This window comes from Daphnia pulicaria, chromosome 2, assembly GCF_021234035.1.
Source record: "Daphnia pulicaria isolate SC F1-1A chromosome 2, SC_F0-13Bv2, whole genome shotgun sequence".
In the NCBI taxonomy this organism is placed as follows: Eukaryota; Metazoa; Arthropoda; class Branchiopoda; order Diplostraca; family Daphniidae; genus Daphnia; species Daphnia pulicaria.
This window is the reverse complement of record NC_060914.1, coordinates 3,430,108-3,449,694: the sequence shown is the minus strand read 5'-3', so window position 1 is coordinate 3,449,694 and position 19,587 is coordinate 3,430,108. Positions and strand designations below refer to the sequence as shown.

The following is a 19,587-nucleotide window of genomic DNA, read 5'->3' as shown; positions in this document are numbered from 1 at the left end:
AATGATGAGTCTACTCTGCGCTGATCTGGTCCCGGACCCCGGACCGGAACGCAGTCCGCGGAGCGCGGAACCCGAGTCGGCGAGTTCGTGTGTATTTTTACCAACGATTTGACAACTAAGCATACGCAGACGCTCTGAAGTCTAAAGCCCTCTTCGTTCTTACCCTCCTGTGACTTGTGTGTGATGTTTATTGTTGTAATGTTATCAAGACTTACTGCAACTGTGTAGGGTGGAACAACTTTATATTTTTAAAATTTCATGTATTTTTCACATGAAGGAACGAAGAAATTCAGAAAATGGAGTTGCCGAACCTTAATCCTAAATTTCTGGAAGAAGTGAAATATTTTTCGACTGGCAATCTAAGTGAAACGGTATCAATATTTTGAATGAATCAAAAGTCAAAACCATGGAATATAAAATTGTTGATTTTATATATTGAAATGTTACCTATTTGATAGGTTCAATCACTGCTCACTAATGGAGGTTCGAAGTCATTTAAATATGCAAGTGATATGATGACACATTGTATAGTTGGTGAAAATGCTGACACCAGTGCCATTGAAGAAGTTAGAGACATTTTTGAGAAACCAGTTGTTATATCACATTGGGTTCCATTGTCAGCTCATGCATCAAAACTTTTACCGTAAACAGTTGTTGTGCATAATGTTTCCATTAAATATTCATTCTTTCCTTTAAAACACTTACAGAGTTCCTCCCTTTGATCCCAAAATCCCTGCAATTTTCAAAGGAGTGATTGCCAGTGTTTCCCAGGTTTCAGCAAAAGATGTGAAGAAACTATGGGCTTTATTAGAAATTCATGGTGGAAAGTTAAAACCTTCATTCGATTCTACTTGTACACATTTAGTTTGTGCTAAAGCGAGTGGTGTAAGTTTTGAATACTCTTTTACTAATTTGTGTTTCCTAACATTTATCTTTTTAATAGAGCAAATTTAATGAAGCCTTAAAACATGAGTCGGTAGTAATTGTTACTCCTGATTGGATCACCCAATGTATTATGGAAAAATCCTTGGTTGGATCTGAAGGCTATCATCCATCTCTGTTAATAGAGCCAAAGGAAAAGTCACCACCTCGACCCCCAGTTGAAGCTATAAAGCACATCAAATTGTCTTTGGAAAAGAAAGAGGAAGTGAAATCACGAATTGAAGAACCGAAACCAATCGAAGTAAAAACTACAGAAGTTAGAAATCTACACGAGTCTTCAATAGTAGTGCAGCAGCCGCCGGCCCAACCGGAAGTGATAAATCGCCCTACAACTCCCATTACTGCACCACCGTCCACAAAGAACATGCGGATTGCATCAAATCTTCCACCTCATCTAGAGCAGCAACTTCAACAGCATTCTATGATGAGAAACACGGCTCCGAGACAACAACATCAAGGTGTGGGGGCTCATTCAGGCGTTAGAATGGTACGTTCCGGAAGTGGGACAACATGGAGAGGAGCTAGCCAACAACAAGCAGCTCTTCAGCGATCTGCGGCCGGAGTAGACCAACGACCTCAACAACAGACAATCCAAGGAGTGCGCTTGGGATCTGCTGTTCATCAAATTCGAGGACAGGCACCCCAATTGGTTCAACAAGGTGTCAATAACCAATCGCAACCTGGTAACAATCAGCAAACCGCGCAACAACAGCTTCCTGGCATGGTAAGGCAAGTGAGACTTGTTAACCCGAATGCCCAGTCACTGCAGCAGCCCTTGAATCAAGAGCAGCTTCAGCGATCAGCCGAAGTCAATGCACAGCAACGTGGTCAAACGAATAACCCCAACTCCTACCAACAACCTCAGCATCGCCTTCCAGTGTCTCAGTCACCACAGATAGTGAAAATGGTAGTATCTCAGTCTCAAACTGATGGAAAACTTCAAAATCATCCTCAGCAACCCCCCGTTTCATCACCACTGATCAATCAACAACAACCACAATTCTCAAATCTTTATTCTCAAAACGGACAACAGATTCAGCCTGTGGGCCAGCAGCCTGTCTCTGGTCAAGCCACTCCTCAACAACAACAACATCACTTTCAACAAGTAACCGAAGATAACGCTAATGTTGCAGGAAATAACGCCAACGTTCAGTTGAGACAGACAGTGGATAACTCTTTCTCATCTGTTCAAAACCAAAATAATGCCTTTGCGCAGCAACACCAGAGAACAAATACACGGATGCCTATGGCTGGGAACATTCAACAAGGCGGTCAGGTTCCACAGCAGGTAATTTTGATCAATATGTTCTCGAAAACCAATCGTTTATTCCTTTAACTAAAATCTCATTGTCAGTCTTCTCATTTATCTTATGTAACGATTTTCTGTTCCGTATTTTCAGACAATAGTCCGCACACAAATGATTCAGCGACAGCAACATCCTCAACAAGGACAGGCTGCACCTCAACAGCCAGACTATTCTACGCAGATGATGGCGACTGGTGTAGGTACTGTTACTACTGGCGGTGGCAGTCAAGTGCAAGGGGTGGTGAATCAACAAATGGGAGCTATGCCCCCTAATCAGCAGCAGCAGCAGCAACAACAACAGCAAGTTTATAATCCAAATATTAGACCAAATCTTCGGCCCACGATACCTGTCCAGGCAGCTGCAGGCAATGTAGGCCGTCCATCACCTAACGGAGCTGCCTCACCTATGGTTCAGCAGCAACAACCTCAGACTCCTGTACAGCAAGTTCGTCCACTGTCGGTCTACCAACAGCAGTTGCTTCACATGCACATTCAAAGTAATTAATCATTACAAAATGTAAATTTATAAAATAATTCATAAAATTCAACATTTTTTGAAATTAGATATGAGTCCTCAAGCGCGGCAGCAGTTGCAGCAATTGACTCCTCAAATGAGACATGCAGTGCTTCAGAGAATCCTGCAACAACAAGAGCAACAACAGAATATGCACCAGGCGCAAACTCAACCTCCAAATTCAACTCCACAAATGCAAGGCCAACCGCCAAATCAATCTCCACAAATGCAAGCTCAACCACCAAATCAAACGCCGCAGATGCAAGCTCAACCGAACGGACAAATGATTGCGAACCAGGGACAGCGAATGATGTTAGTTCAGCAACCACAAGGAAATTGGCAACCGGATCAACAACAAAATCAACTTGTACCCCCACAACAACAAACCGTTCAACAGCAAAACGTCCGACCTTATGGTCCGGCTCAAGGCCTAATTAATCAACTAAATCAGGGTCAAGGTAGGTCATTTTTACAGCTTGGAAACTTCTGTAATTTCACTTAATTTTTCAAACGAATTTCATTTTAGGAGTTAAACCAGCACAAGTTCTTGGAGTAAATCAACAATCACTTGATCCGCAGTTGGTATCACCCCAGCTACAACAAATTCAACAACAGCAACAGCTACAATCGCCATTGAATCAAGTGCAACAGCCAACCTCTATGGGTGCAGTGCCTATTCCGCAGCCTAATGCAGTACAACTGAACCAAATACAACTACAGCAGCAGCAGCAACAACAACTTCAACAACAACAGCAGCAACAACAGCAGCAACAACAGCTTCAACAGCAACAGCTCCAACAACAGCATCAACAGCAGCAACTCCAACAGCAGCAGCTCCAGCAGCAACAGCTTCAACAAGATCAACCAACTAATTCAGTCAACCCTAAAACTAAAACTGCCTTAGCAAACCTTCTAAGCACAAGGCTTCAAACGGCGCCGGGCACGTCCCAGCAACCTGGAACTCCTCAAACGTCTGGCCATCCACAACAACCAGTCGTTAACCAACAGCCATTGATTCCTCAGCAAACCATCGTTGCACAACAACAGCAACCCATGATACTACAACAAGCAGTAGCGTCCCAACCTAATGCCGGCCCTGTTCAACCGATAATGAATCAGCAGCAGCACCATATTCTGCAGCAACAGCAACAGCGAAGAAGCCTTCAAAACATAACCAATGGAGCTGGAGTTAATGCCGGTCCAACATTGACTGTTGTCAATTCCCCAGCTCAAACAATTAATCAGCAGCAGCCAAAGCCTGGCATGGGAGGTAATACCCTACATCATATTTAATCAGCTATCTGAAATTTATCAAATTATTTACAATTTCGCTAGCTGTTTCGTTCACTGGGGTCCGTATGCCTGGACCAGCAGGTACAGTGATTCCCGGTCAACCTGTTATACGCCGGGAGTTTCCGGTCCAGCAACAGCTTCAACCACAACAACAGCAACTTCACAGTCACGAGCCTGGTGTGAAATTACCCGAACATCTCTGTCTATTGGGCTGTATTGTATTGATTGTCGACTACCAGCGAAGTGTCTCATCCGCTGAACTGTTGCAGTGGACTAAGTTAATGTCATCTCGAGGTGCCGAAATCGAGACCATGTACAGCCCTCGCATCACCCATCTCCTGTGCGAGACAAGTCGTTCAGCTGTTGCTCAACAAGCCCTTCGGGACGGAAAGCGACTGGTAACAGCGTTTTGGCTCAACGACGTGGTCATGAAACAACACATGTTTCCACCTTCACAGGTGTTGCACTTTCCAACACCTTTCGGTGACGCCGAACGCCCGTGTCGTAATATGCTGGTTAGCTTGTCGGGATTCGAAGGCGACGATCGGCAACGAGTTCGCTTCATGTGCGAAGCTGTTGGTCTCAAGTATACGGGCCACTTTAGTAGTCAACACGATGTGCTGATTTGTCGCAAACCGGAGGGTCCGAAATTTCAAAAAGCTCGCGAATGGCGCAAGCCAATTGTGACCACTAGCTGGATAGCCCAAGTTTATTTTGGCTTCCTCAATGCAATCCAACAGATTCATCATCCGAAATATCAGCAGTTTAATTTACCTGCTTACCAGCAGGACCCGTTAAAATTTGAATTGAACATGGCGGGAAATTTTCTAGCAGCGTGGCGGATTCCGGTGAAGATCACTCCGGAGTCGCTTGATAAGTTTAATAAGTTACCAGCACAACTCCGCCTTAAAAGACATTCCAGCACACATTCTGCTCTAGGCAATGACGGTATGGTTAAGATTCCAGTTTTCCAATAATGTAAAAAATTATTGTTATCTTTTAAATTTTGTTATCATAGGAGATAGCCCGTCGAAAAAGAAGCTAAAGATTGAAGAAGAAGATAGAGACAAACACGAAAGAAGCAGCAGTAATGTGGATGCAATTTTAGAAGATGTCATCAAAGGAGGATGTGAAGATAAGGGTACAGTTATTATCCTACATAAATTGAGACTTAAGTGTTCATCATTCATTTTGATCGTGTTCAGGAAAAAATCGAGTGATCATCAGATTTTCTGGATTTGATTCGGCTGAAGTATCGAAAGCAGCGCTGAAGCTTGGTGCCGGTGTGGCTCATAATAATCGAGAAGCAACTCATTTAGTCATGCCAACTTTCATGCGTACTCCTAAGCTACTTTGTTGCATCCCAACAGTAAAATTTATCTTGTCGCCTCGTTGGATTCACGAGAGTATCCAACAAGGTAAGCTGTTGGAGGAACAGCCGTATTTGCTCAAAGAAACAGAGCTGGAACGCAAAATGGACATCGATCTATTGAAGATACTCTCGTCACCTCAGCGAGACCAACTTTTCAAAGGAAAAATGTTTTACATTACACCTAGCGTCGTGCCCAGTCGAACGGTTCTGCGCGAGATCGTCGAGTGCAGCGGCGGGAAAGTGGTTGCCCAACCCAAGTCGATGAGGGCGATTTCAGAGCTTACACAAAAAGATGAAAACGGTTACATCATAGTTTCTTGCACCACGGACCTTCACCTTCTGACTGAGGTCATGAAAAGTAAAGTTGGTAAGTAAACAGAAATTGCGATATTTAAAAAAGATAATGTTTATCATTTTAATTTTTAATTTCCAGGGATCTATAGCAGTGAATTTATTCTAAGTGCGGTACTTAAACAGGCAATAATTGGTGCACCGTTTCGCATTGAGCCTTGAAAGCCAGAAGAATTGAAAACGACACAGATATAAATTTAGCTGATAATTTAGCTTCGTGAATCCCTGCAATATATTTTTCATTTGTTCAATGCATACTGAGTTTGAAAAAAAAGTACATTTAAGAATACCACTCCTTGTTATTTCTCTGTGGTGCAGTGGTGACATGTTCAAATAAGTTAGTGTAATATTGCAATACAAGACTTTGTATAAATATGTGCCTTATTCATTGATTTAGTTTCTAATTCACAAAAGGTAGCAGGCACGAATTTGTTTGACATGTTTTCATCATGAGTTTTTTCTATGTTTTGGTTTTAGGGAAATAAGAAATAATAGATACTCTCGGTTAACAAAGTTGTTTTTGCGGCTCATCACAAAGGAAGCTTTGCAATTTGCGACTCGAAAATAATCATTTCGTTGGCATGACTAGGAGAAACTTTGGAAATAGCTTCAGCTGTTGATTCCCCTACGTAATACTGAAAAGCAGGATGAGAAGAGTTGATTAAAAAATGATCAGTGTCATCCTGGGTTAGATTTGGCGATATGACACAAGCTAAGACTAATGATGTCCAGTTGAATTTTGTGCTTATGAGATCGACTTTCACGAACTCATCACCAATAATAACAAATCGTCGTAGAGAAGATGATGTTTGCAGAGCCCAAAGTACCTCAGGACCGATCAAGGGATAATCTACCGACTGTTTGGTTGACGGGTCGGACTCATTGAAGAATTCGTCGTTTCCCAGCTCCCATCTATAACAATCAATGAACCCCAATCCCAATAATAATAAATTATTATACCATCGTGATAACATTTTAAGCCTATTATCAAGTTCTGAACCAAGCTGAATGGCTGCAAAGGAAGGACTCGTCAACTTTAAGCAAGCTGCATAAGTAACTTACCTGAAGTCTTCCAGATTTTTGGCTTCCGGAATTCCTTTTTTAAGTTGTGTGACGACATGGGAAACCAGCATGTGATCGCTGATTATTTTCGTAAGGCGCAGGGATTTCAGTTTTAAACACTTTGATAAAATCTGAGGTTTTCATCAGAAAAAAATTAACTTTTAAAAATTTTGACAAATTTATTGACTTTTTTTACCGTTGAAATGAAGTCAAGCGCATCAACTTTGAGGTGTGCCAACGTGAGCTTTGTTAACTTTTTACAGCAAGACAATAAAGTCAAACAGCTACTCTTAGCACAATGAGTTGGTATCTTCACATCCCTTCAAAATTAAGCATAGCTCCGATTTAAAAAAAAAAGCTTGTGAAATTTTTAAACAGTCTACCTATCAAGCGCTGAAAAAGTCGGTACTCCAAGTTCAACTTCGTTCAATAAATCACAATTTACCAACTGTTGAATTGGAGAAACAATTCCAAATATTTCTTCTGAAGCGATACAAAAATGACAACACTTATGTTAATTATTATATTACTACATCTAGCCACGGCCTTAAATATTTAGGACTCATAAAAATGAAAAATATTACGTCTCATAGCAATAAACAAACCTTTCTCAAGGACAAAATTATGGTTGGTGGAAAATTTGGTGAGGCTGGTTAAAAAGGCAAGACCTTGCGCTAATTCCGAACCCGGTTCACAAAGATTATTATGAAAGCAGTGATGCACCTGAAGAACTTTGATCCTTCTATGGAAGTTACAAAATTCCAAAAAACACTGCGCATTACACCGAAAAAGATTAAGTAGTCTTTAAAAATTTTAGAAATCTGGAGTAAAATACCTCGCGATCATAGCGGAAACTGGCCATTTCTAAACTCGGAAAATCGGAGGAAAACTGCCTCAAAAACTGCTGCGTGGAAGTTCTGAGCGAAGATATTTGCTTAAATTCAGACATAACAAAGTGTGAGGCAGATGTCTGTAAGGATGTTAAAGTTGGTTTAAGGCATTGAAGGTACTGTCCAATTGAAATGTTGGGAGCCCACAGTTCATCAATCTGACACATTTTTCTTGATAAGATGTTGTTTATAAATTGCGCCAACAAATCCATTATTTCCTTTTCATTGGCAATTTGGCATGTTAGTTGGCGAAACCTACTGCATGATGGAAGTAGACGGCGCAATGTCCTTATTTGTTGATTTTCTAAGAGACTTCGATCAAACGCCATTTGACATTTCGGACCGATTTCTAGGTGAAGTGACTCTAAATTTGTGCAGAAACTATAAAACCCAAAAGTAAATTTTTCATCAAAAATACTTTCTAACTAAAATGCTGCAGTGTTTTCAATTACCACAAAAATATACTGAGCATCACCAAGCAATCATCTTGCATTGCACAGTGAACAACAGTAAGTTTTCCCAAACTTTCTTGAATATCAGAGAAAATGGAACAGTCTAAGTTTACTTTGACTTCATCTTCTTGGTCTTCTTTGCTGGACCCTCCTTCAGTCCAAAAAGTAGAATCCAGTCTACATAGACTGAATGATAGCTCTGAAATTAAATGACATTTTCTCAGAATTTGAGTAAGCTGGTAGCTACTGATTTGTGTTCCTTGAACTGATAGACTTTTAAGAGAAGGTGACACTTCAAGGATGGTGTTTGTCAATAATTCAGCATCCAACCAGTAACAATTGCTCAAATCAAGTTGTTGAATATTGCATCCTGTTATAGAACTAGCCACCAAAAATTCCTCTATGTCAACTATTGACAGGTTGTAGCATTTCTGAAGTTTTAGTGACCTATTTAATCAATACAACTTAAGCAAAATAAATTAAAATTGTACCGGGAAAATGACAAAAGTATACTTTTTATCGGATGATAGAAGTGACAGCATATCCGAAGTTATGGTGGCAAAAGCAAGGTAGTCTTCGTCGCTCAAATAAGACGTTAACTGAAAAATGATCTCATTCGGAAGCACAGAAAACATTTCTAATGTTTCTAATTAGATATAAAAATCCAACAATAATACTGAGCATCGAAATACAAAATGAGTTTGTTTACACTCTGATTGCGTGATACTGAAGTCATCTAGCGGATCCATTTTAGACTGAAAAGCAGAACAAATGTGTGATTAAAAATCGTTAATTTTGAAAATTCGTGAAGTTGTTTTGGAGCAAGTTTTGAGATTGTTCGCCGTGTGTTTAAATGTTTTAAGAATTAAAATGATTTTTCACAATTTGTGTATTATACCTCATGTCCAGTTACAATGGAAACAAGAATCCTGGTTGAATGTAAACAATGAAGCTCAACGACTGAACCAATTTCTAATTGGGGAATCGAAAAGAAAGGAAAAAAAAAAGAAGATTCTTCACCAAAACCTGAATGAATTTAGTTTATCTTGTCAGCCTCGAGTCGTCGTCAGCGCTCTAGCGCCTCGAACGTTTACGACGATCTTCCTTCTCTCTTTCAGAGTCGGATTCATAAGTTGGGCTGGTGGGCGAATAAGAAGGCGAAGTTGGCGAATAGCCCGTGGGTGCGGGAGAATAGGTAGGGGACGTTGGAGAATATTTAGGGGAGGCGGGTGAATATGACGGTGAAGTTGGAGAGTAGTTGGGACTGCTCGGCGAGTATGCTGGGCTGGCCGGACTGTAACTCGGTGAAGTTGGCGAGTACTTGGGCGAGGCCGGCGAATAACGTGGAGACGTAGGCGAGTACTTTGGACTGCTTGGAGAGTACGCCGGAGAAGTTGGAGAATAAGTTGGTGACGTCGGCGAATACTTGGGCGACGCTGGGGTATACTGTGGAGAACCCGGGGAATAAGAGGGCGATGTCGGCGAATATTTCGGGCTGCTTGGTGAATACGCCGGACTGCGTGGCGAGTACTGTGGAGAGCTAGGCGAGTAACTGGGACTCGTCGGGCTGTAGCTTGGAGACGCTGGCGTGTAGCTGGGGGAACTCGGCGAGTAACTGGGACTCGTCGGCGAGTAGCTCGGACTTGTTGGAGAGTAGCTCGGGCTGGTTGGTGAATAGCTAGGCGAGCTAGGACTGTAAGACGGACTCGATGGTGAATAAGTCGGGGATGTCGGGCTGTAACTCGGCGAGGTAGGAGAGTAACTAGGACTGGTCGGAGAGTAACTGGGACTAGTCGGCGAATAAGTCGGAGACGTAGGACTGTAGCTCGGCGACGTCGGTGAGTAACTCGGACTGGTCGGCGAATAGCTCGGTGATGTTGGTGAATAGCCAGGACTGGTCGGACTGTAATTCGGGCTAGTTGGACTGTACGACGGACTCGTTGGAGAATAAGACGGGCTCGATGGCGTCATGGATGGGCTCGTGGGTGCATAAGCAGGCGACGAAGGCGAGTAAGAAGGAGACATTCCCGGACTAGGGATGTAAGGACTCATACCCGGACCAGGTGAGCCTGGACTTCCTGGTTGTGGAGACCAAGCTGGAGAATAGCCAGGTGAAAGACCGCTAGCATCACTTGCCACCGACGGAGAGAATGCTGGACCTCCTGGAGTCATGCCACTGCCAAGACCAGGCGACCAGACGGATCCATAGGCCGGTGTGGCCACTTGATTCCATGGCGTCATCTGAGGGCTCATGCCTGCCATAGGAGTAGCGGCGCTGCCGAAGAACATGCCCGTGCCCATTCCAGCACCGATACTAAGCGGAATTTCAATTCCCTGTTTGCACTTTTCAGCATCGAGTAGTAGGTCGAAGCACCCTGTACCCATACGTGGTAGCTGTCCTAAAATGATATTTTCGGACACACCACGTAGGGGGTCGACTTCGGCATGACCAGCGGCTTCCAGTAGCACGTCCACAGTTTCTTCGAAGGAACATCTCATCAACGCACCAGTATCCTAGAAGAATAAATACACGAGAAAAAATTAATTTAAATTGATTAGAGAAATTTAAAAACAAACTGTATCTACCTGTCTGTTGATGCCGTGACGGGTGATGGCCATCAAGTGACCCTTGGCAGTCATGACGTCGCAAAGAAGAGCCAGATGACGATAGTTGACGTAAAGGCCGTAGAATTGAAGAACAGTGTTCATTTCTTTCTCGACTGATTTACGAACAGCCTCGATACCAAGTACCGCAAAAATTTCACAAATGTCGTTTGAATAGGTACGAACAGGGTCGACATCACGTTCGCTCAACACTCTCATCAATTGCGTACCGTCCGTTTCGAGGAGCCATTCGGCGATGGCCTTAAACTCACCGGCCTCTGTGACGACAATTCGTTTCTTCTGGTCGGTTTGTGGCAAATGCATGTACACTTTCCCGATGGATTCAATGCCCTGCAATGTCATGTCAGACAGCATGTTGGCTTCGATACAGCGCAAGAACATATCATCTTCCATCTTGTCAACTTGTTCTTCTTCCTCGCTGAATTTGCTGTCGTCACTATTCATGATGCGAATCCGAAGGACCAACTTTTCGGCGTTGTCGTCGTTGAAGATGCAGTTAAGATCGTCACCAAACCCGGCATTGACTTTTTCGGCAATCTGCTCCATGGTCAACCGCTTGTCCGTCATACGCTTTCGATCAAGTTCGATACGCAACAACCAGGGAGAGATTCGAGTAGGGTCGAAATCGGGCATCTCATAGTAGACATTGACGAATTCCTGATCTTCCGAGATGACCGTGTTCTGCGGATCTGGATCGTAGTAGATGGCTGTGTTGGCCGTGACCTTTCGCAGCGTCGTGTGCTCAAGCCGACACAAAACGTTTTTAGCTTTCTCGGCATCACGTGCTGCTGCTCCCGTCAAGAAGACCGTCAGAGAGGGGGCTTTCGGATTCTTACTGATGTTGATAATTTCCTTAAGACGAGGTACACCGAGTGTTACGTTCTTGGATGACACACCAGCAAAATGGAAAGTGTTGAGCGTCATTTGAGTGGCAGGTTCACCGAGAGACTGGGCTGCGAGTGCTCCCACCATTTCACCAGGTTGAGCTTGCGCTTGCTGGAAACGGGTTTCGATCTCGCCGATGAGCCATTCAAAGGCTTCCGATGAAAGGCGATATTCTTCAGCTAGTCGCTTGGAACACAATGTAGAGCGAACTAGGCACTGGAACAAGAGCGTGGCGTTCTGATTGGCTTGGATGCTCAATTTGTCTTCGCCAACGACAATGACGCATTTGGCTAGCAGGTCTCGAACACCTTGGATAACACGAAGTGGACTCAAATCTGTCGGTGCTCGTTTGTTGATATGGAAAATCTTTTGGACGTTCCAAATCATGCGCTGCAAGTTACAAGGCAACACCACTTTGTTCTCGCCAGTAGGGAAAATTTGACGTAGAGCCTCGCGATCTTTGTCCAGCTGCTCCCATTCGTGTTCGATTTCGGTGATGACTTCCGCGCTACTGATCAATTCACGGGTGATTTCTTCATTAAAGATGCGTCGAAGATAGCGCTCGTTGCTTGGTTCAAACTTGAATTTCTTTTCAAATGCTTTATTTGAAAGCTTGACGGTTGGCATCGTCTGAAATTCGACGGATTCAGCAGAGAGCCCGTCTTCTCCATAACGAAGCTGAATCAACTGGCCAACCGAGTTACGGACTGTGCCGTCGTAGTGGACCATCACAGACTCCATGGCTTTGATGAGACGTCGCTGAATGTAACCAGTTTCGGCTGTCTTGACGGCTGTGTCGATGAGACCTTCACGACCACCCATAGCGTGGAAGTAAAACTCGGACGGTGTCAAGCCGGCAAGGTATGAATTTTCGACGAAACCTCTAGATTCGGGACCGTAATCGTCTTTGATGAAGTGGGGCAAAGTCCTCTTGCGGAATCCAAAGGGAATTCGTTTACCCTCGACGTTCTGCTGACCGACGCAGGCAATGACCTGAGAGATGTTAATATTGGAACCCTTGGAGCCAGCTACCACCATGGCCTTGAGGTTATTGTACTCCGTCAAAGACTTCTTAGCTGAACCACCAGTTTTGTCTCGGGCGTCGTTGAGGATACGATTTACTTGATTTTCAAAAGTCTGTCGTAGAGTGTTACCAGGTGTGGGTTCAAGCTCATCATTGTGAGACTTTTGAATGACCTCTATCACGTCTTCTTTGGCCTTTTTGATGGTGGCCTGAATGTCCAAGTACGTCTGGGGATCGGCGATGGTGTCTCCAATACCGATGCTGTGACCCTCGTATAACAACCAGTTGTTGATGACCGTTTGAATGTTGCCGTAGAATCGACCGCATACTTCGTGACCCAATTCCATGAAAATAATGTGCAGCAGAGAGGCGGCAGAGGCACCGAGCGTCTTTTTACATAGAATGCCCATCACCAACTCGCCGTTTTCTACCATGACTTTGGTGTCACCAGGAGAGATCCACTTGTAGGGGCCTTCGTCTTCATCATCAGGATGGGTAGAATGCGTTCGAATCATGTTGACGTTTCCCGGAATGATGAGAGTGAACAGCTGCTTGCCTGTAATCATTAAAATTAATGTTATTTATGATTTTGCTTAGACGTTATTATTCATCATTACCTGTCCACTGAGGTCTCGGTTTGAGAATGGCTGGCTGAGGCATCTTGCCATCCCAAGTGGGGAGAAACATTAGTAAATTCATCATCTGCTCTTTCTCGAGGAACACGTCGCGCTTTGTCATTTTGCGAACAGCGCACAGTGTGTCTTGCACAATACCCATGACAGGTTTATTGGCCTGGGGTGTGATGATCTGGCGTGGAGTGACGTGAATGTTTTCAACTTCAGCACGCGTCTCCATACTTTGAGGAACGTGTAAGTTCATCTCATCACCATCAAAATCGGCGTTGTAGGGAGACGTGCAACTGAGGTTCATGCGAAACGTTGACCAGGGGAGCACTTTGACACGATGTCCCATCATAGACATTTTGTGCAAAGTAGGCTGTCGATTGAAAACGACGAGATCGCCGTCGCGAATGTGTCGTTCTACTTTGTAACCACATTGAAGATGAAGATCAGAGGACTTGGGATGAAATCTCAGATCGATACGGTCGCCGTTTTCACGAATGATGTACTTGGCTCCAGGATACTGCGAATTACCTCGCTGGACCAATTCTTGCATCTTTTCAATGTTGAAAGGCGTCACGATTTCAGGGAAGGTCATGTTTTGTGCGATACTTCGTGGCACGCCGACTTGGTCGATACGCAGATTGGGATCAGGCGTAATTACAGTACGAGCCGAAAAGTCAACACGCTTTCCCATCAAGTTACCTCGAATACGCCCTTCCTTTCCTGTGAACAAATAGAAATAACATGCGTTAGATTTTAAATTATAAAATTATTCTGAAAATAATAGTTACCCTTCAAACGAGCTTTGACGGATTTGATTGGACGACCCGATTTCTGCTGAGCACGAGGAAGTCCAGGAGAGTCGTTATCTACCATTGTGGCAACGTGAAACTGAAGCATTTTAATATTCTCAGCGATGATGTGAGCCGCAGCGCCAGATTGTTCGTTGCGTTGCAGCTCATTGTTAGCTTTAACAATATCGGCCAGTTTGTGTGTAAGATCGTCTTGGTTACGGGCTGAACCATGCATCACAACAGCCGGACGAACGGCAAGTGGAGGTACAGGCAAGCAAGTGACGATCATCCAATCAGGACGAGCATATTTAGGATCCATACCGAGGATTGCACACTCTTCGTCAGAAATGTGTTTGAAAATCTCCCAAACACGTTCAGCAGTCAAAACTATCTTCTTTTCTTGCGAGTCTTCATTTACATGTTTCCATTCGCCAGTCATCTCCAAGCCTTGACGACGAATTGTAGGCTGATAACGACCACATCCACCATGACCGACCCCTTTTTTCCCTTCTTTTGATATGTCTTCATCTTTGCCAATATCGATTTCATCACCACCTTCACAGATGTTTTTGCCTTTGCAGAGATCATACACATGGGCCATACGTTTACGAGGTTGGCCTTTGGATTTTACCAAAATCTCCTTGATTTTTGGATTATTGGGGCTCACCTATGGTATCACAAAGTAAATGTTAAATAAGAACTTGATACAACTTGTATACAGATGTTAAGACTATACCAGAAGTTTTGAGCAGTAGAAACACACACAGCGAAGAATTTTCATTGTCTTCTGAATAAACCCAATGTGATAGACTGGTTTAGCAAGATCGATGTGGCCAAAATGTCCTGGGCATTCATTCATGTTTCCAGCACAAGTCTGGCACCTTGCTGACCGATCAATGACTCCCTGTCTGGGATCCATGAGCCCGCCCAATTTAGGCTTGCCACCTTCATAAATCTCAGGATATTTGATGCCACCTTCTGTGACAGACATCCTTCGGATTTCATCTGGACTCAAGATGCCAAATTGAACCCGCTTCACCAGCCGGATGGTGGCTTTCGAGTCTGATCCTAAAGTACCCATGTCAGCAGTAATCCCACCCTAGAATGAGATCAATATAGAAAGAGAACAAAAAAAAACAAGTTATGATAACTCAATCATTCGAATTGCGTAATCTAGGTTAAGGTTTCTTCTCAAGGCAGCACTATCAAGACTGCTTTCTTTCCATGATTCCTTTAAATTTCATTTAAAATAAGTAACATGAATAAAAATGTGTTACCGTAAGAACGGGGGAGTGCAGTGGATATCAACAAAAACAATGCACTTGCCAAGAGTATTTAAAAAATCAGATATTTTCGGAAACAAGTACGATGCTTCCAAGCTGGCTACGTGTGTGTAGCCTTCCTCCTACTGATCAATGGCGGTCTGCGGCCGACTCGACTCGAAAGTCGAAACTAAACTGGCCGATCTTTTTTGTACGTTACTTTCCCTCCCCCTTTCCTAGAGAACGTTGCCATGTTTTTCTATTACTGTCTAGCGGTTGAGGGTTTTAATCGTTTTTAACCACAAATAAATTGCAAGAAGCGATTTTTTCAATGAACTTTGTTTAATCATTTGAAGTAAATCACTGCTAAATACCCTGCCTTGTAAACAAATACATTTAAAGAAAAATTTAACTTGCCAACCACTCAACGCGGGTGGATTTTGAAGGGTAGCTCTCAGGCTACGTAGCAAAAAAATTTCTGTTAATAATTATTTTTAAAATTTATCAAAATAAATGTTAGCACGTATAAAGATTGTTTGGGTTAAGGTTATTTAGTTTAGACCAGCTCGTTCGTTAAAACGTTAACGGTTTAGTAAAATTATACTCAAAAGTCGTCGAGCTATGACTGATTAAAAAACTATGTATTGCACGATTGAATAATTGAATAAAAAGCCATCTAATTATGGCATTGACATTGCAAAAAATTTATTCCCTCTGCTAAAATGTATACTTCATTAACTTAACTGTTCATTTTGAAATAATTTTGAAATTGAAATTTTCCTAACGCAAAGATTCTCTAAACTAAACAAGAAAAAAAAAACGATTGGTAGTTTAATAATTTTTGGTACCAACAATCAAATTTCCTCACTTTCTCACTCCCAGCATACAAAACGTAATAGAAAAATAAATATTCTTTGAAGCGATGATTCCAGTGTGATTACAATAGCCTCCACAAGTTGTTTTCATGGAGTCCACGCGCCCAAATTTGGGACTTATCCGCAGTTCGTTGTAATCGAAATATGCACGATATTGCATGCAGATTACATGCCGTGATGACACTCTCTCCAAACGTTATGCCCTGCCCACGGTGCCGCAGTGCTGCACGATGCACGACATCCCCTTTGAATCAATTTTTACAGCTACTTCCTATGCATGATATGCGCTACAGTTAGGTCTCCCCAGCTGCATTCGAAAGGCAATCAAGTTCCCAAGTGTCAATACAGGTCATGAGAGTACTAATGAGCTTTTTAGTACTAGTTGCAGTCCATCTTTACTACGATATTCCCGATACTGGTATCATCAGAACGTATCATAACATTGATAGTAACTGCGAACTCAACTAGATCACTGGAATATTGTTCGAACCGAAAATACAGCTAGTATTAATTTTAATTATGATTCATTGTGCCGTATGAATGATTCGATCTAGTTTCTCAACCTCATCACTAGAAATCTCTCTACGTACTACCGCTAGAGAGCGCTTCTTAATATTTATCTAACGACTCCTGAGTAGGCTTGAACCTAGAGCCCCAATGCTTCCTGATGAAAGTTTCGACGCTCTAGTCCACGCATCCATCCAGTCTCGTTAAGAAAGTCAATGCATTATAGATATGAGAATGTAGAATAATATTTCTATGACCATAAAAATTCGAAATATGCCTTTTATTTTTATTCTGTTGTTATTCCTTACTGTTACAGACCTATCTGACCGTTCAGGAAAAATCTTGGACAACAGCACTTGCGACAACTTTTGTGAAAACGGGAGTTATCCCGTTCTCAACTCAAACGTTTTTTTATCTCTACGCATCCACCATCGTAACTGAAAACCATCATCGATGGAAAATTACTAAACAGGCGAGGCTGTTTTTGCTTTGACTTTGAGAAATGCGGGCAATTTACCAAATTCAAGCGATAAATGAAATTGTTGTTTCGGCCGAATTTGCAGATGTCCCAAAATGATTATTTTACATTTACAAATATTTTTACAAGTGAAAAAGGGTCATGCAAAATAAAAGACTGAAATAACAAAAAATAGTTGATTTCAACAATAAAATCATTTAAAAAAAAATACCGTTTACCCTTTGAAAATGGGAGATTGCTTGACAAGCTCATCCAATTTCGTTTTAAAAATAATTCACATTCAATAGTTTATTCTCCTGAAACATAGGCAGGATTCTTTACATATATCGTCATTTTTATGAGATATAGCTGCTCTTTCGAGGTATTTCAGGATTACTTCAATTTATTCTCTTCTGTGTTGGTTTCGACGTGAATGAAGACCGCGTAAGGGATTGATATTGCGTCGATTAATTTCTAAATTGAACGTTTTGTTCTGGTTAGTCTTTTTTATTTGCTAATTGGCACGTTTAAGAAACTTACTACCTACTAATACGTGGAATGTGTGTGAAGGTTGTTGTACGATTGAACCGCGTTGAATGAACGTTTGCGCTATAAGGCCGCCTTCGATCCTATCTATAAGAAGACCTTCATCCGCTGTAGTCTGAGTCGAACTGCCTGTCTCTGACCGTGTGTTATGCATTGCCCGTGCTAGTGATATTATTTTAAGCCAAATCTGAATTTTCTCCGCTCCAACCCCTCGCTACCCAATGGATACTAGACGACTAGACTCATCTCAACTGAAACCTGCTGACAGAGAGTCCATCGCAATGTTAAAAGCGGCTGGAGCAGTTGTAGCTTTGCAACTGCAACGTTCTATTACTAAATGCAGGCTGAGAGGAAACCCATGACGGACATTCCTGGCCGTTCCCGGCTTATCATCGATTGGCAACATCCGGCAGCAGATTTACATAACAGTATAACAGACTAAATCATGTCTTATTGATTTTCATCTGAACAATAGTAAAAATCTACAAACTATAACAATCCATCTAAATTTAAAACTTCTATTTTTAAAAAGGTGCAACTTGCTTCGCGGCAAAATCTTAGGGGGCTTTTCCATTCACGTCGATTCCAAGTTGGATTAAGAGTTGAATTACGTCGATTTATTTCTTACTTGAATGATTTTGACACAAAAAATGAAGTGCGTTGATGTTAGACTAGCTTTCATTTTTCCATACACATCGATCCCGAGTTGAATCATTATGAGTTTGATTGCGTCAATTTAATTTATTTCGTTAATTATATTCCCATAAAAAATGAAGTGCTCCCGACGTTAATTTTCCTTTTGACATCGATCCCGGATTGGATTAAGAGTTTGATTTGTTTTAGATGCAAACTTGCTTGTTGGCATAATTGCCGTATAAATTCTATTTCTTTATTTAAAGTGAATAAAGGCTATAGTCTGGATGAACGGAAAAATATTTTTCTTTGTCATATAATTGAAATTCCCCTTATTACGTTAGCTATTACGTTTGCAATGCTATCTTGCTTTATTTTCGTTATTAGTCTAGCCACGTTTGAGAAACGTTCACTAGCTAGTTGAAAATACGTAACGCATACGATTGACCGGCGATGAATGAACGTTTGCGCTATATGAGGTCGCTTTCAATGTATAAGAACACCTTTGGTAGTTCGCTGTAGTCTGAGTCGATCTGTCTGTCGGTGGTTAAACATTGTCGAAGTGATAACCTATAGTGAAGGGTGTGGTCGGCAGTGAAAGAGATAGGAAAATCTTTTCTCGTGAACATTGAAGTAGAGCTTGTTCCTCGAAAATTCTGAACGGTGATCAGCCACTGCGTCGCCCATTTCCCGTGCTCGTGACATTATTTTAAGACAAATTTAATTTTCTCCGCTCCAACCCCTTGCTACCCAATGGATTCCAGACAACAGGAGAAAGATTCCCCTCAACCGAACAACCTTGATGACGTAATGTTAAAAGCGGCAATCACTTTGAAAGCTGCGGCAACTGCAATGGAAGCTGTGGTAGCCGCAAAGTCAGAAGGGGAAACTACTGTGGGAAAAGCAGTGACGTCCATTAGAGCAGCATTCACTCCGGTCGTTTCGGCGGATCCAGCAACGGGCTCTAAGAACATCGTGCAAGAGCCAAACGCCGTATAAACCTTCGTAGAGCCACCTAGTGAGCTTTATATTTCTTAGCAGAATTTGTTTGATTTATAGTCCAAATAAAAGAGACGTAAAATTGACTTATGCGTCTACATTCATTCTTCGCACTTCATAGTTCATAGTAGCCTAATAATATTTGCTACATATCACGGCTCATGTTTCACATGAT

At 42.3% G+C, this 19,587-nt stretch overlaps 3 protein-coding genes across 3 annotated transcripts; 1 reads left to right on the top strand and 2 right to left on the bottom strand.

The window, feature by feature from the left end:
• The first annotated feature begins 120 nt into the window (after window positions 1–120).
• On the top strand, window positions 121–6,151 carry LOC124327500 (PAX-interacting protein 1-like). Its single transcript, XM_046786441.1, has 11 exons — window positions 121–371; window positions 459–643; window positions 708–885; window positions 944–2,230; window positions 2,343–2,745; window positions 2,813–3,220; window positions 3,289–4,032; window positions 4,098–5,003; window positions 5,074–5,196; window positions 5,261–5,794; window positions 5,861–6,151. The coding sequence occupies exons 1-11, from the start codon at window positions 297–299 to the stop codon at window positions 5,938–5,940; spliced, it is 4,923 nt and encodes a 1,640-aa protein (XP_046642397.1). The 5' UTR covers window positions 121–296; the 3' UTR covers window positions 5,941–6,151.
• Window positions 5,987–8,995, bottom strand: LOC124327507. Its single transcript, XM_046786461.1, has 8 exons — window positions 8,696–8,995; window positions 8,183–8,629; window positions 7,676–8,111; window positions 7,446–7,611; window positions 7,224–7,323; window positions 7,037–7,160; window positions 6,841–6,971; window positions 5,987–6,690 (listed from the first exon to the last, which is right to left on the bottom strand). The coding sequence occupies exons 1-8, from the start codon at window positions 8,815–8,817 to the stop codon at window positions 6,309–6,311; spliced, it is 1,908 nt and encodes a 635-aa protein (XP_046642417.1). The 5' UTR covers window positions 8,818–8,995; the 3' UTR covers window positions 5,987–6,308.
• A 58-nt stretch (window positions 8,996–9,053) lies between these two features.
• Window positions 9,054–15,596, bottom strand: LOC124327499 (DNA-directed RNA polymerase II subunit RPB1-like). Its single transcript, XM_046786440.1, has 6 exons — window positions 15,411–15,596; window positions 14,870–15,232; window positions 14,131–14,800; window positions 13,334–14,062; window positions 10,769–13,272; window positions 9,054–10,696 (listed from the first exon to the last, which is right to left on the bottom strand). Exons 2-6 carry the CDS (start codon window positions 15,212–15,214, stop codon window positions 9,257–9,259), a joined length of 5,688 nt encoding a protein of 1,895 aa, XP_046642396.1. The 5' UTR covers window positions 15,215–15,232; window positions 15,411–15,596; the 3' UTR covers window positions 9,054–9,256.
• Between the last annotated feature and the right edge of the window lie 3,991 nt (window positions 15,597–19,587).